Source organism: Yamadazyma tenuis, chromosome 6, assembly GCF_029203305.1.
Source record: "Yamadazyma tenuis chromosome 6, complete sequence".
NCBI classification, from domain to species: Eukaryota; Fungi; Ascomycota; class Pichiomycetes; order Serinales; family Debaryomycetaceae; genus Yamadazyma; species Yamadazyma tenuis.
The window spans coordinates 637939-651383 of NC_089466.1; the positions used below are offsets into that span (position 1 = coordinate 637939).

The window sequence follows — 13445 nt, forward strand, 5'->3', positions numbered from 1 at the left end:
TTAAAGCAAGGTATATATTGTACACTATTAAAATCTGTATTTTTAATTTAAAGCAAATGCTCAATTAGCTTTGGTTACTCTCTGAGTTGTCTATTGGTGTCGATTTTTCTTCGTTTTCGGAATCGTGGTCACTCTTTTGATTATTCTTGGGTTGGCCATTTTCAAGTTCATTTGTGTCATTATTTGGGGTGCTTTTAGCATCACCAGGTTCATTTTTGGTGTGAATATCCCCATCTTTTGGTAATTTCTTATTGCTAGTGAAAACAGAAGTGATAAGTAAAATACAAGACAGGGCAAGTGAAAGATAAAATATATTGTGAAGTGAATCCACATATGCATCAATAAGGCTGTTCTTAAGGCTTGTGGGAAACTGATCAACGATCAGTGGGTTGGCAACAATAGCATCAACACCCACGTTACTTAAAATGGTGTAGTCAGCCGAATGCCTTTGTAAGTTGTTGAGGATGTCTTTCATCTTACTTGTAGCAGATGTCTGCAATATTAATTGTCCAACAACTACTCCTATTACACCTCCAAGTGATTTGAAAAAGTTGTTCAAAGCAGTGACAATGATCATTGACCCGGGAATAGTGTTAGGGGCTGCCAACTGAGTGGACAATAGACTTGACTGGAATGATAATCCTGATGCTATGCCGTTTATCACCAATATTCCAAAATGTTGCCCAAATGTGGTTCCTCTGCGGAGCAACAACAGCACACCACTACCAATTACGAAACAAACTCCACAAAAGACGAGTACCAACTTTATTTGTCTGGTGATCCGAAGAAAGATTCCGTTAGATATTGAAACGATTGGAACCGTAATAATCATTGGTAGCATATCAATACCCGATTGCCATGCATTAGCTCCTTGGACTACCTGGAAATAGATGGAAAAGTAAACAATACTTATCATGAACTGAATAAAAGCAAAACATCCACAGAAACACGCCGTCATCACATATGGGCTTGTGGCAGCTTCCTTCATAATAATAGGGATCTTGGAGTATTTGAAGTTATAGACGCAGAAGGCAATCACCAACAAACCTCCCAAAATAAAACACAGTATGACGGCAGCTGATTTCCAAGCAAAGTCATTACCTCCAAAAGTCAACCCAAGTAACACCAAGACCAATCCACTTGCCATGAGAAAGTTTCCAAGGAAATCTATTTTAGCTAATTTTGTTTTCAAGTCACCTTCAGGTTTTGGAGGCTTGAACGAAATCATTAAAAACACAAACCCAATGCCGGAGATGGGTAAGTTTATCCAAAAACACCATCTCCAGGTAACATGTGTTGTGAAGGACCCGCCAATGAATGGCCCTAAAGCCGATGCCACAGAAAAGGTGATGCCGATCAAAGTCATTGAAAGCGATCTTTTAGATGCTGGGACCACCTCGCTCAAAATCACCATAGTCATGGCTTGAATAGCGCTTCCACCAAGCCCTTGAATGACACGTGCTCCGATCAACATATCCATACTTTTGGACAAGGCTGCTATCAAGGAACCGATGAAAAAAAAGAACAAGCCAAAAAGCATCGTTTTCTTTCTACCAAAGGCGATGGATATTTTCCCCCAACTTAGTGCAAGGCAGGCCATAGGAAGCATGTATCCAGAGGTAAGCCAACCCACTTTGTTGAAGTCTCCGAACTCATCTCCCACAGTAGATAAAATTGTAGACACAATTGTCTGGTCTAAAGCTGATGCGAACAATGCGAGCACAACGCTTAGCAATGTTAATGATAACTTGAAACCAGTCAAGTATTGGTCAGATACGAGGGTACCATCACCGGCATTACTCTCGTAGAACTTACCATCCTTGGAATTTGTCTTTTCTAACTCTGGCATTTTTTAGACAACTTCAAGGGTATGACTAATGTTCTGGAAAACCAATAGTATGTTGTGCGGATCGATATGTCACTGACAATAAAACCGATACTTTGAGTTATATTAATATTAGGTGTGTAGAATAGCTATTAAAATAAGTTAAAACATTAAGAATTGAACATTAGTGATGACAACAAGTACTCCTTGTTCATGTAGGTGGGCCTTTTTTTAAAAATTCTAAAAAGTCCATCTCATCGCCCTCATCGGACACAGTACTACTGGTTCTGTTGGTATCAAGAGTTCCTTTTGAGAGTTTTTTGGGAGGAGTGGAACTGCCGGAGTTTCCTCTTTTAGAGCTAGCTATTGTTTTACCTGAATTGTAGCTGTTCCGGCTCGTTTTTGAATAACTTGGGGAGTTTTTGGTGTGAGTGGGGGTATTTGATACTGGTGTTCCAATAAAGGCATCATAGGCTTTACCTTCTATGATAACAGGCTCATTAGGATCCACCACAGAGTGTTGTCTTCCCCTAACTGAACGACCACTCTGAGAAATAATGCTGTTTTTACGATCATTCAGGGTATGACTGAAGGAAGCGACATGAGGACTTAAGTTTGAACCTGCTCTGGCCTCAGAATTTGCTTGGGTATTTGATAAACTGACATTGGAGCCTTTATTGAAGTTCAACGAAAAGTTTTCAAGAGTAGATCTGAATTCATCTTCTCCCATTTTGCCCTGTAAGACATTAGAGTAATCATGAATCATGTTCTCACCGAAGACTTTCTCATCAGATTGAGTTTCGACTTCTTTGCTCCCGTTGACTGAAGCAGAAATCTCCTTGGCTCTTCTGCTTATAAGCTTCTTTTGAAGAGTTGCGAGATTCGCCTCGGTTGGTAGCTGGAATAATGGTAAGTTGATATCATTCAAAACTCTTCTCCAAGTCTTGAATCTATTGAGGTCAACGCCCAAATTGAAGCTAAGAGAGTTGTTTGAACCACCTCCACCATACTCTGTGGATGTTGACAACGCCCGTCCCCGGTGAAAAGCAGGTCCTGTTGATACAGAAGAATACAAAGAATGACTTCGCTGAGAGTATCTTTTTGATAGCACTGCTTCCATTTTATCGGCATGGTCTTTTTCAAACTTTTTCATCACAGTATACTTCCATGGTTGTTCTCTATAGAAGAAGACAAATGAATCGACTGTTCCGTTGAATGGCTGCATAAATGCACCCATACAATTGATCCAGTAAATAGGACCGTGTTCCCTCTCATAGTTGACTTGAGTAATATACAAAATGAAAGGAAATAACCAGATGAAAACATATGCCATTGGATAGATGAAAATGGACTTCATCTGTTTCTTAATAATTTTCTGTCTTTTATTGAAGTTTCTCAAGTTCTCCATCTGGATATCATCATTACGAGCATTGAAGCTATTGGAATGACGACCATCTTCACCACCAGAAGGAATGTTACCCGAATGACGGGTTTGAGTGGCTTCTACTTCATCAGCGTCCAGATCATCATCAGAAGACAAATCATCGATATCCACTTCGGTTATATTTTCCAGGGCAGGGGATGTATTACCACCAACGGTCCTTTCATCTTCATCAGTATCAGACCTACTTTGAGCCCCTTGATGAGTATGACTTCCTCCTGAGTGTCGATGATCAGTGGCTCTGGATGGGGCTCTAGAAAGCTCATCATTCTGAGCATCTGGTAACACTAACTTAGGTACCAATTGATCTTTGATAGACCCCAAAAAGTATTTCAAAGCGGAGAAAAATGAAGGCTCTTCGCTAGCAAGATCTCTCCGGGGAAGCTTTGTAAATACACCCCCCAATACCCGATATTCCTTAATGACATGGTAATAAATTAAAGAATAGCAGATGAAGATCACTGTCACAATAACAAACCGGGGAACCCAACTCAATACCATTCTGTACCAAACGGGAGTTTGCGGAAGATAACACCAGCAAACAAAGGATGAATAGCCTTTTCCATTGATGAAAGCCAAACTAGCCAATATAAGGGGAATTAAAAATGAAGTTCCGTAAATATAGTGTCTGTAAACAAACAAACCACCTTCAGTTCTACGGCTATGTCCCACTTTGACGTTCAACGAGGGCCGGAAGATCAATAAGTAGGTGTGAATGGCAAAGGTCAAAATGGCAAAATCGGCCCCTTCGATGGCGGTAGCCGTGAAGAATCCCACAATATGACAAAATTTGGCATTGAAATAGGCAAGATAGTGTGTTAGCACTCTGCTAGGATACAATAGTAAGATGATAGCCTTAAGGAGATCGAAGAAAAGGAGAAAAAAGATTAACTGATGTCGAAACACCAATCTTCTGGGATCGATTGCAAAAAAAAAGTAAATGGACGCCACACAGAACACTATGGAGGTGCTCGAGGATGCAATAGCTAGGATTCGCTGCACGTATGTTTCATGGCTTGTGAACTCCTGAACCTGATTTATTTCATTGGCTCTGATGAATACGTCCATCACAGACGATTCCACTGGATTTGTTAGCACTGATAGTACCATTAACCAGGCAACGATACCCCACATGGTGTTGGTCCGACTCATGACTTGGGTTGTGTTTGTTGACAGGAGAGAAACACGCTAGGCAAAAGCGCCGTTCTATAGTGGGAATATATTCGATTGATGACCAGCAAAAAGGACCACTTAGAAAGATTCGATAAGGCCTTGCAAATGGATATTTTGGAAGTAAGACAAAATAGCAAAGGTGAATGACTAAGGATATATGCGTCTTATGGCACGGGTCAATTCAAAGGATGTCGTTTCAGAACTCTCGTTTTGCTATGGAGGATGACGAGAATACCTTGGAAATAATAATTTTGAGGCTAGTTTATTCGGTGCTCGCCAGCTTTTTTGAGGCTTCGTGGATAGTCTATTTTTACTAAATCTCAGATTGGCTCGAGAGGGTGACAAGCAGATCTCGCCTCGGTACCAGTTCCGTGTCAGTTGTATGGAGAAATATAAAGCGTTACTACAATAATCGATGTCCCATGTTTTGAAAAATGCCTTGTTGGACCTTGTTGAGCCTTCTTGGCAGTGTGTAAATTCACCCAACAGGGAGAAGATTTTATAGGTGCGCGGAGGTGCAGGCCGGGGGCAGAATCCAACAGATGCGATCGCTACTTGGGAAGAAACGAGAAACACATCAGCAGTGTGGTTTACCGAGTGGGTGACACGTAGTTTACTGATATTACAAGCTACAATTTGTTAGTAACATTGAGTATACTTCATGGCTTTTGTCAAGATGGGGATGCAAGCAAGATTCAGGTAAAGAACTCTGGCCATCTTATGCGGCTCTCAACAATAGAAATGACCACTGGTTTAGCATAGTATGTGTTTTTGTTTACCCTTCTACGTTGACATAGAATGTTCTTTCGTTTGAGCTTAAAAAATAATATCATAATATAATTATAAACCAATCCATGACTTTACCCGGAAATATCGTTAACAGATTTGGAGATCTCAACCCCACTAACCTTTTGTTGATATGTTGGGGTGGGTTGCCATCTTCTAGTAGATTTGATTTCGTCCATTGAATATCCGGGGATACGAATGTTCCAATTTTTCTCTAAATGTAATTGCACATCTCTCACGTCAATGCTCTCCACTTTACGGTGTTTTGCCAATCTGCATGCAAATCCGGTGACTGAGTTGATAAACTCATCTGCCAAATCCAATAACAATTCTTCAACATCCCCATCAATAACAGTTTTACCATCGCCTTGGTCTGCTCCAATTGTTTGTACCAATTCGTTCAACTTCCGTTTAGTTAATACTCTTCCTCCATTATCGGGGATTTGGGCATTTCCGCTTTGATTCAACTCATAAGTGGGGATTTTGACTATGGCAGGAGTCCCTAAAATTTGTCCAAACCCATTAGCGACACCTCCACTTAAAGTGGGTCTAGAAATGTTATTTGGCTTCATGGTTACCGGTTGAGGAGGCCTTACGTTTATGCTACTTGATATGGGTAATGAAGGAGCACTTTGTTTGGTTATACCTTGTAAGTTAAGGTTCGAGTTTATTCTGGCTGGAGAAGCTGAACTGGACTGTGGTTGCGATTGGGGGACTGGTGATGTTGACTTACCCATTTGAGGCTTCTTATCACCCGAGGCTTGGACATGTGAGGCCTGATTCTGCACCACTTGCTGGGGTAAACTTATAGGAGGAGTTTGTGATAGTGGCAACCCTTGTCCTTGTGCCGTCGAAGGAGTTGAAACAGATCCTTGCAGCGATACCATTTGCTGGCCTACCTGGTTGAAATTTTGAGAAGCAGTTGATTGTTGATTTTGACCCATTTGCAGACCTTGGGATTGTCCCTGGGCCCTGGCTCTTTCCATCAATTGAGTCCTCATGTACAAGGCAAACTTTTGGTACTTGCTATATTTACTCTTCAATTCAGTGATTGAAGATTCCACTTGAGATATTTGCTCAGGAAGCGTATAGTTCTTCTTTGAGTTCTCCAATTGGTGGATTTTCCGTTCAAACTCTTCTAATCTGAGCTTCACTTCACTGAAGTTTTTCTCTGTAATTGTATTTGCTGGTAAAGATGGAGTACCCGAGTTGGCTCTTTGGTTATCAGAGGTAGTCGTATTCATTCCCATCTGTTGAGCCTGGGGAGCCGTTTGAGGACGGGGTTGTTGTTGTTGTTGAAAATTGGAGTTTCCCACCGATTGTAGATTTCCTTGCATGCCAAGTTGATTGCCTCTTGATAAACCGGCCATTTGTTGGGTTTGAGACATTGACTGTTGTTGTTGAAGTCCCTGATTTCCTTGGCCCTGAACCTGAGGTTGACCGGTTATCCCAGCAGCACGCTGCTGGGCCATCTTAGCCTTCTGCTGGGCCTGATAATCCAATAAAATTTGTTTGATACTTTCAGCTTTAACAGAGTGATGTTGTGCTCTTGCAGTATCATTACCAGCAGCCTTGGCCAAAGCAACCTCCTGTTTCAACGCCTGGAGAAGCTGAGTAACTTGTGAAGGTTGTATATTGATGGCCCTTGATTGTCCTCGGGCTTGATTATTAGTTTGATTGAGGTTTGGAGTAGACATAATTACTGTGAGGTATAAGTTTTGTTAGAGTTTTGGAAGGAAGAGGACCGCGAGAATAACGGTGGACACACGCACCAATAACCACAAATTGTGTGCTTCGAGGCCTTGTACAATAATGTAATGTATTTATAGAAGGAAATGGACGACAAGGTAGTCTTAGGAGACGTATATATTGTGGTGAGAGTTGAGGATCTATTACAGTGATTCAATTAGTTAGAATAAAATTGTCTAGCTAAAAAAACATGCGTGAGTTTAATGTCCATTAGATATTTATTTGCAGCAATTACATGAGTGCTATATTAGAAGAGTTACTATTACTTTTGTGAAATTATTACAAACAATTACAAACAACTTGGGAATACTTTTGGATTACGTTCTAGTCATTATATACCTAAAACAACAAAGCAGCAGCAGCAGCAAAGCCGGCAACACCAACAGCAGCTTTACCAGCACCACCATCGTAAGTAGTAGTGATAGATGGAGCAGCAGAAGCCTCTGGAGCAGCAGAAGACTCTGGAGCAGCAGAAGACTCTGGAGCAGCAGAAGACTCTGGAGCAGCAGAAGAAGCTGGAGCAGCAGAACTGGCATCACTTGATTCTCCCACAAGTAAGGTCACTTGGGTTTGTGTTTCGCCTTCAGAGCAAACAACACCAGATAAGTAGTTAATTCCATCAGATGCACACACGTAAAAGTTTGGCTGGTTAACACCACTTCTCAAACGGTTTCCATCTTCGATACCCCAGTCTCGGGAAGCTTCACTTTGAGAACCCACAACCAAACCTGTTGGAGTGGACGCAACATATTGGTCTCCTTGAGAAAGGTATCCAGAAGGCTCAGCCAAAAGCCACTCATTGTTACCGTCACCAACAGCAAGCCTGTTGTTGATGATCACCACGTTACCAGAAATGCCATTGGATGAAGTAATACTAATGGTTTGGTCGGCAATGACCAAAGAAGCGAGTGTTAATAATAAAGTGAACTTGAACATGATTGAATGTTTATGAAAAAAGCTCTCCAAGAGGAGGAAATTTAGGGTTCTTATAGAAAATCTTGGACCCAACATGGAAGTGAAGTGGCCAATTGCATTAATATTATGATACCTTTCTCGAGAATATGCTTGGCATTATCATGCCACTTAAACGGTGTGAAAAAAGCGCAAACCAGCAATGAGCCCCACGTCAAGTGGAGAAGGTACCAAAATTAACCTATAAGGTACATGTGGCGGTTGAGCTGGCTAGGTGGTTTCCCATTAGGATGTCTATCATCCAGCTCAAAGCTCAAGCTTAAGGCTGTATGGTATAGAGTGGTAGAGCTACTTAGGACGTGGTAATCGGTGTAGAGAACGGTGTACTAACCATTATAACATAGCTTGTGCGTCCGATGGTAGTGGTACGTCATGCGCACTATTTTTAGGACCTGCGGGTATTACGGTTTTGTAACTGAAGTTTCTGCAAACGTAACCACAATAAACTGACACGAACGGGAATTTTTCCACAGGGATCGGATAACTCTAAATCATTTATGGACCACGCGGAATTTGTCTTTGCTACAACTATTAGTGTTTACTTTTCTATTCAACTATATCAACAAGACAACTTTGGTGACGTGGACGCACTAGCTCATCTCACTTCCAAAAATAACCGTGATGATTCTATTGAAAACATTTCTTTTCACGTGTCCATCGACCAACTTATGACGCCTCTCAAGTTCAGCGTAGTACGCTTGCTCGTGTAACTCCACTTCACGGAGGCCCGTCACCAAATCGATTTCGCTACTCTTTTTCCATTTTGTTCTTCGGATAATTTTGAACCCCACAAATATTGCAATATCAACGAACAACAATAAGAAACTGAACAAAAAAGTCTGAATATCCCAGGATCCTGGCATAAACACCGTGTAAGCGGATACAAAAATCATCGTAAACGACAGAATTCCTCCAATGATCGCCAACCACGGTTGGTACCAACCTTTGAATGGTAACGTGTCCCTGTCAATGTTTTGAGCCTTTAATCCATAGTAGAAGGACACATAAACCACACATAGAATGGTAAAATTGATCAATTGACAGCCAGTGATTAAATTAGTGATCCAATTTAATACTTGCGATGCTGTATCTCCCATTTGTAAAAACGAGAGGAGTGCCCAGCACAACGAAATCAACACACAGTAAATAGGAATTCCTGTTTTGGTGGTAGCTGTCAAGAACTTGGGTGCATATCCATCAAGAGCCACTCCGTATAGCGTTCTGGACGAACAATAAGTATACGAATTACCGGCAGAAAACGCTGAAGACACCAATAAAACATTGACTATGTGCGGTAATACCGAGATTCCCAAGTTCTGCATCGAGATCACATACGGTGACGAACCAGCACCAGGTTTACTGGCCCCCAAGGTCTCCAACAAAGTTGGATCATTATAAGGAATAACAATCCCCACGCAAAGAGCTCCACCAATGAGGAAAACTGACAACCTGTAGAACACCTGCTTGAAAGCAGACGGTAAGGTTTTCCGAGGATTGATGGTTTCAGATGCCACACTCGAAACGTATTCGGGACCAGCGAACATGAAACAAGCTTGGATCAAACACGCCATAAACCCTTCAAATCTTCCCAATGAACCAGTAGTTAAATATTCATTCATCACACCAGGGTCTACCCAGTATCTGAACCCGTATACATCATGCTGGGGGTTACCTCCCACCATGGTGACGAAGGTATAGAAGATTAAACCCAAAGCTAAGACGATTTTTCCCAATCCCAACCAGAACTCAGTTTCACCATAAATAGCCACTCCAAACACGTTGATAAAGAAGTAAAGTACCATTTGGATTGCCAAAGGTATGGCTGCCGAAAAGTCATCTCTCCAAAAATGTATAATAGAATTGACGGTAACAACCTCGAATGGAATCTCTGCACAGCACAAGAACCAAAAATTCCAAGCGGTCATAATTTCCAAAGCTTCGTCACAGCACCTCCCGGCCATTCTTACGAAAGGGGAGGTGATGGGCATATAACTGACAAACTCTGCTGTAGAAAGGGTGATACAGAGAATTGGAATCGACCATACAATAAACCCAAGTAGTAAATTCAATGGCCCACCCTTGGCCAAGGCTTTTCCTATAGCCACGAAAAGGGCCGACCCGATGGTACCTGAAATCCCGAGGAGCTGCACGTGACGCCCGTGCAAAGAACGGTGCAAGACATTCTCCTTTGCTGCCGTTGATGTAGTGGACCTGGTGTACACTGAAGCATCATCATCGTTTTGGGGCTTTTGCTTTTCGAGAGCAGCAATTGAACTGGGGTCTATGATCTCGATTGCTCCGTCTTCCTTGGGCATTCGAGGAATGAAATTGTCCTTGAGGAACTGTACAACTGCCATATTTGCTGGTGTAAGATATAAAGAAGGAAAAAAAAAATGGCAGAGATGTATGTGAGATTGAAATATTTTATTTTTATTTTTTATCATCCTGTGGGGTTAGGTGCGAGGTTAATCTGGGGAACGTCAAGTTACGGCAGACAAATCCTCCGTGGGTAGTGTAACGGTTTTGAGAGGGCATAGTTAAGAAAATTATGTGTTTCCAGAAAACAAATTAGACTGGAAAACAATTTTACATGTACTTACCATTTGGTAAGCCGAGGTTAGGATTCTGGGAAAATTTACATTTCACCCAAATGCAATTTCGATACTAACTATGAAAGCGCGCCAACTAGAACAACGACGAAGCATCGACTTGAGTGATGTTGGCACAGGCAATACGAGAGTTATCAGCCAAGTGAACGGTCACAGACCTTCCTCCAATGTACGCCAAAGACTCTGGATTCAATGAAAGGTATTCATCGACGTAAGTCTGTTTACTATCACCAGCCAATAAACCATATCTCCCGCTCAAATCTCCAATTTCCTTTTCATTGGCATTTGGATTGTTGATGTTACCATTGTAGGGATTCAAGTGAAGTAAAGTTCCCATGCAATCACCATCTACAGGAACTGGAGCTTGATGAACATGGTACATAAATGGGCCTCCAGTTTGGGGAAATCCATGTAAATCGAATGAGACCGAAATCGAGCCGTTTTGTAAACCTGTAAATTGCACAAACCCGTTGACTTTATTAGGATCGGAAAACTTGGCAATGTACACATCTTGAGGAGAGTCGTTGGCCTTGGGCTGGACCTGGTTCATCCAAGCCGACCAAACAGTTAAAAATGCCAATTGTGGAACGTACATTTCAGTTGCAGTGGACAGAAAAATTGGACCTTTGGGGTTATTTGGTGGGCTTTATATAACAATTTAAATTGGCGACGTAGATATGGTAAAACCACAGTTACCACCTGCCGAATTAGGTGAAAAATGCGAGCGAGAAGCCGGAGATCGTAGGGCTCACCAATTTTCTATTGGTTATCAATTCCATCTGTAAAGTTTTGGGGCCGCCGACAACAAGGCAATGCCCCGGCTCTCGAGCCGGTTCCGGTATTACTAAGCATATAATCGAATTAAGAAACCGTGCGATCGTGTCAGAAAAACCATTAAAGTCTAGTCGCGGGGGGATAACGTAGGTCTTTATATAGTTAGGCCATGAGCAATTATTATTCCCATAGCTCTGATGTTGGTGCTGGTTAGGATCGGGCGTGCTCGAGGACCGTCAAAATGCGTGTGCGTGTACGTGTGCGTGTGCGTGTGCGAGTTTGATGGTGCTGGTGGTTTCGAAAATGCGCACGCATTGCTATCTGACACTACAAGATGGCGATACCATTACTAGGAAGACTTTCAGTTGCTGAGTATTGCATTCTTAGTGTGAGCTTCACACTTGCTTGGCTAGAGTATATCATCTCATATATCACTCATATTCTTCCGTCTCCGGTCATTAATGGGTTCACCTTCACGGTTAAGAAGATCTATAACATGCTTAACTTGACCATCCTGTACAACTCAGACAAGAGATACCAGTATTTATACGAACAAGAACAGAATGAAATCGACAAGGCGACATATCTCCGTATGACGCGTCTTATTGAGTGTAAAGATATCAGTGAGTTGGCGGCAGTTTTTGGCTACGATATCCAAAGTCATGTGGTGAGAACTGCCGATGACTACCTTTTAACTATCCACAGGGTCATGAAATCTCCCGATGAATCGCCTCCTCGTAACGGAAAGGTGGTGTACTTGCACCATGGGCTTTTAATGAGCAGTGAAATCTGGTTGACCATGTTGCAAAAGCATGAAAACTTGCCTTTCCTTTTGTACGACTTGGGGTACGATGTGTGGTTGGGAAATAACAGAGGAAACAAGTACTGTCAAAAGCACACGTTTTTGAGAAAACCCGAAGACTTCTGGGACTTTTCTATTGACGAGTTTGCCATGTTCGATATACCCAATATCATCGAGTATATTTTGGATTATACCCTCGAACCCTCGTTAACTTACATTGGATTCAGTCAGGGAACTGCGCAAGCATTTGCCAGTGTGTCAATAAATAACGAGTTGAATTCCAAGATCGATAAAATCATTGCCATTAGTCCGGCCACTACTCCTCATGGATTATACTCCAAGTTTCTTGATATTGTCATCAAAGCATCGCCAGACATCATTTACTTATTATTCTCGCGGAAGATTTTAATGCCCTCAATTCAGTTTTGGCAAAAAATCATGTATCCTCCATTATTCAATACTTCCATCGACATTTCCAACTACATGTTATTCAACTGGAAGGCTAAGAATATTACTAGAATCCAAAAGTTGTGCCTGTACTCTCATTTGTATTCCACTACTTCGGTGAAAACAGTGGTTCACTGGTTTCAAATTATGAAAAACAAAAACTTCCAAATGTATATTGATAACAATTATTATCCCACCACATATCCTTTGAAAAATATCACCATTCCAATCTACTTGATATATGGTGACTCGGATTCTTTGGTTGATATTAGTGTCATGAAACGACAATTACCTTCGGAACTTGGGGCATCTGTGGCAGTTCAAGGACACGAACATCTTGATAATCTCTGGGGCGTCGACGTGAACCCAAATGTGTTTTCTCACGTGTTACGATTTATGGACAGCAATATTCATCAGAATGGCTCTGTTCATAAAGAATAATATATAGCGTTGTAATATACTAATTGGTGATGAACTTATGTAGTTATAATTGCTTGGTGGTGGATTTTGCAGCAGGTCGTGCACCGGTCGGTTGCAAGCGAAGCACGAATAGCGGAATTTTGTGTCATATTTTTGAGGAACATAACACAAAACGCAAGACAACATAATGTAGTACTTCTGCGATTGAATACCGATGAATATTGGACAACTCGGGGCAAAAGGATAGAGCGAATAAACAACCTACTGAACCTTTTTTTGCGATACAACTTCAAAATGAGTTCTCGATTGTCTGGAACCTTTTGGGTAAAATCAACTGCTCATTCGTATTCTTCCTACGTTGGACGGCTCCAAGTGGAGATTAGGGATATTCCAGTGTTTGGAATTGCCTTAAAAAGTTTCCTAAAATAACTATACAATGCATATTGT

At 41.6% G+C, this 13445-nt stretch overlaps 6 protein-coding genes across 6 annotated transcripts; 1 reads left to right on the plus strand and 5 right to left on the minus strand. All coding sequences in view use genetic code 12, as the record gives it.

Moving 5' to 3' along the window:
* Nucleotides 1-64: 64 nt before the first annotated feature.
* GPR1 (G protein-coupled receptor gpr1) lies at nucleotides 65-4418 on the minus strand (the record flags this gene model as incomplete). Its single annotated transcript, XM_006686936.2, has 2 exons — nucleotides 65-1842; nucleotides 2237-4418. The coding sequence occupies 2 exons, from the start codon at nucleotides 4416-4418 to the stop codon at nucleotides 65-67; spliced, it is 3960 nt and encodes a 1319-aa protein (XP_006686999.2).
* An 881-nt stretch (nucleotides 4419-5299) lies between these two features.
* On the minus strand, nucleotides 5300-6922 carry TAF12 (Transcription initiation factor TFIID subunit 12; the record flags this gene model as incomplete). Its single annotated transcript, XM_066158313.1, has 1 exon — nucleotides 5300-6922. One exon carries the CDS (start codon nucleotides 6920-6922, stop codon nucleotides 5300-5302), a length of 1623 nt encoding a protein of 540 aa, XP_066014410.1.
* Nucleotides 6923-7313: 391 nt separating this feature from the next.
* PSN45_004519 (uncharacterized protein) lies at nucleotides 7314-7910 on the minus strand (the record flags this gene model as incomplete). Its single annotated transcript, XM_006686933.2, has 1 exon — nucleotides 7314-7910. One exon carries the CDS (start codon nucleotides 7908-7910, stop codon nucleotides 7314-7316), a length of 597 nt encoding a protein of 198 aa, XP_006686996.1.
* Nucleotides 7911-8536: 626 nt separating this feature from the next.
* PSN45_004520 (uncharacterized protein) lies at nucleotides 8537-10390 on the minus strand (the record flags this gene model as incomplete). Its single annotated transcript, XM_006686931.2, has 1 exon — nucleotides 8537-10390. The coding sequence occupies one exon, from the start codon at nucleotides 10388-10390 to the stop codon at nucleotides 8537-8539; it is 1854 nt and encodes a 617-aa protein (XP_006686994.2).
* Nucleotides 10391-10631: 241 nt separating this feature from the next.
* Nucleotides 10632-11150, minus strand: PSN45_004521 (uncharacterized protein; the record flags this gene model as incomplete). The annotated part of the gene is made up of 1 exon (XM_006686930.2): nucleotides 10632-11150. One exon carries the CDS (start codon nucleotides 11148-11150, stop codon nucleotides 10632-10634), a length of 519 nt encoding a protein of 172 aa, XP_006686993.1.
* A 513-nt stretch (nucleotides 11151-11663) lies between these two features.
* On the plus strand, nucleotides 11664-13019 carry TGL1 (cholesterol esterase; the record flags this gene model as incomplete). The annotated part of the gene is made up of 1 exon (XM_006686929.2): nucleotides 11664-13019. One exon carries the CDS (start codon nucleotides 11664-11666, stop codon nucleotides 13017-13019), a length of 1356 nt encoding a protein of 451 aa, XP_006686992.1.
* Nucleotides 13020-13445: the final 426 nt, after the last annotated feature.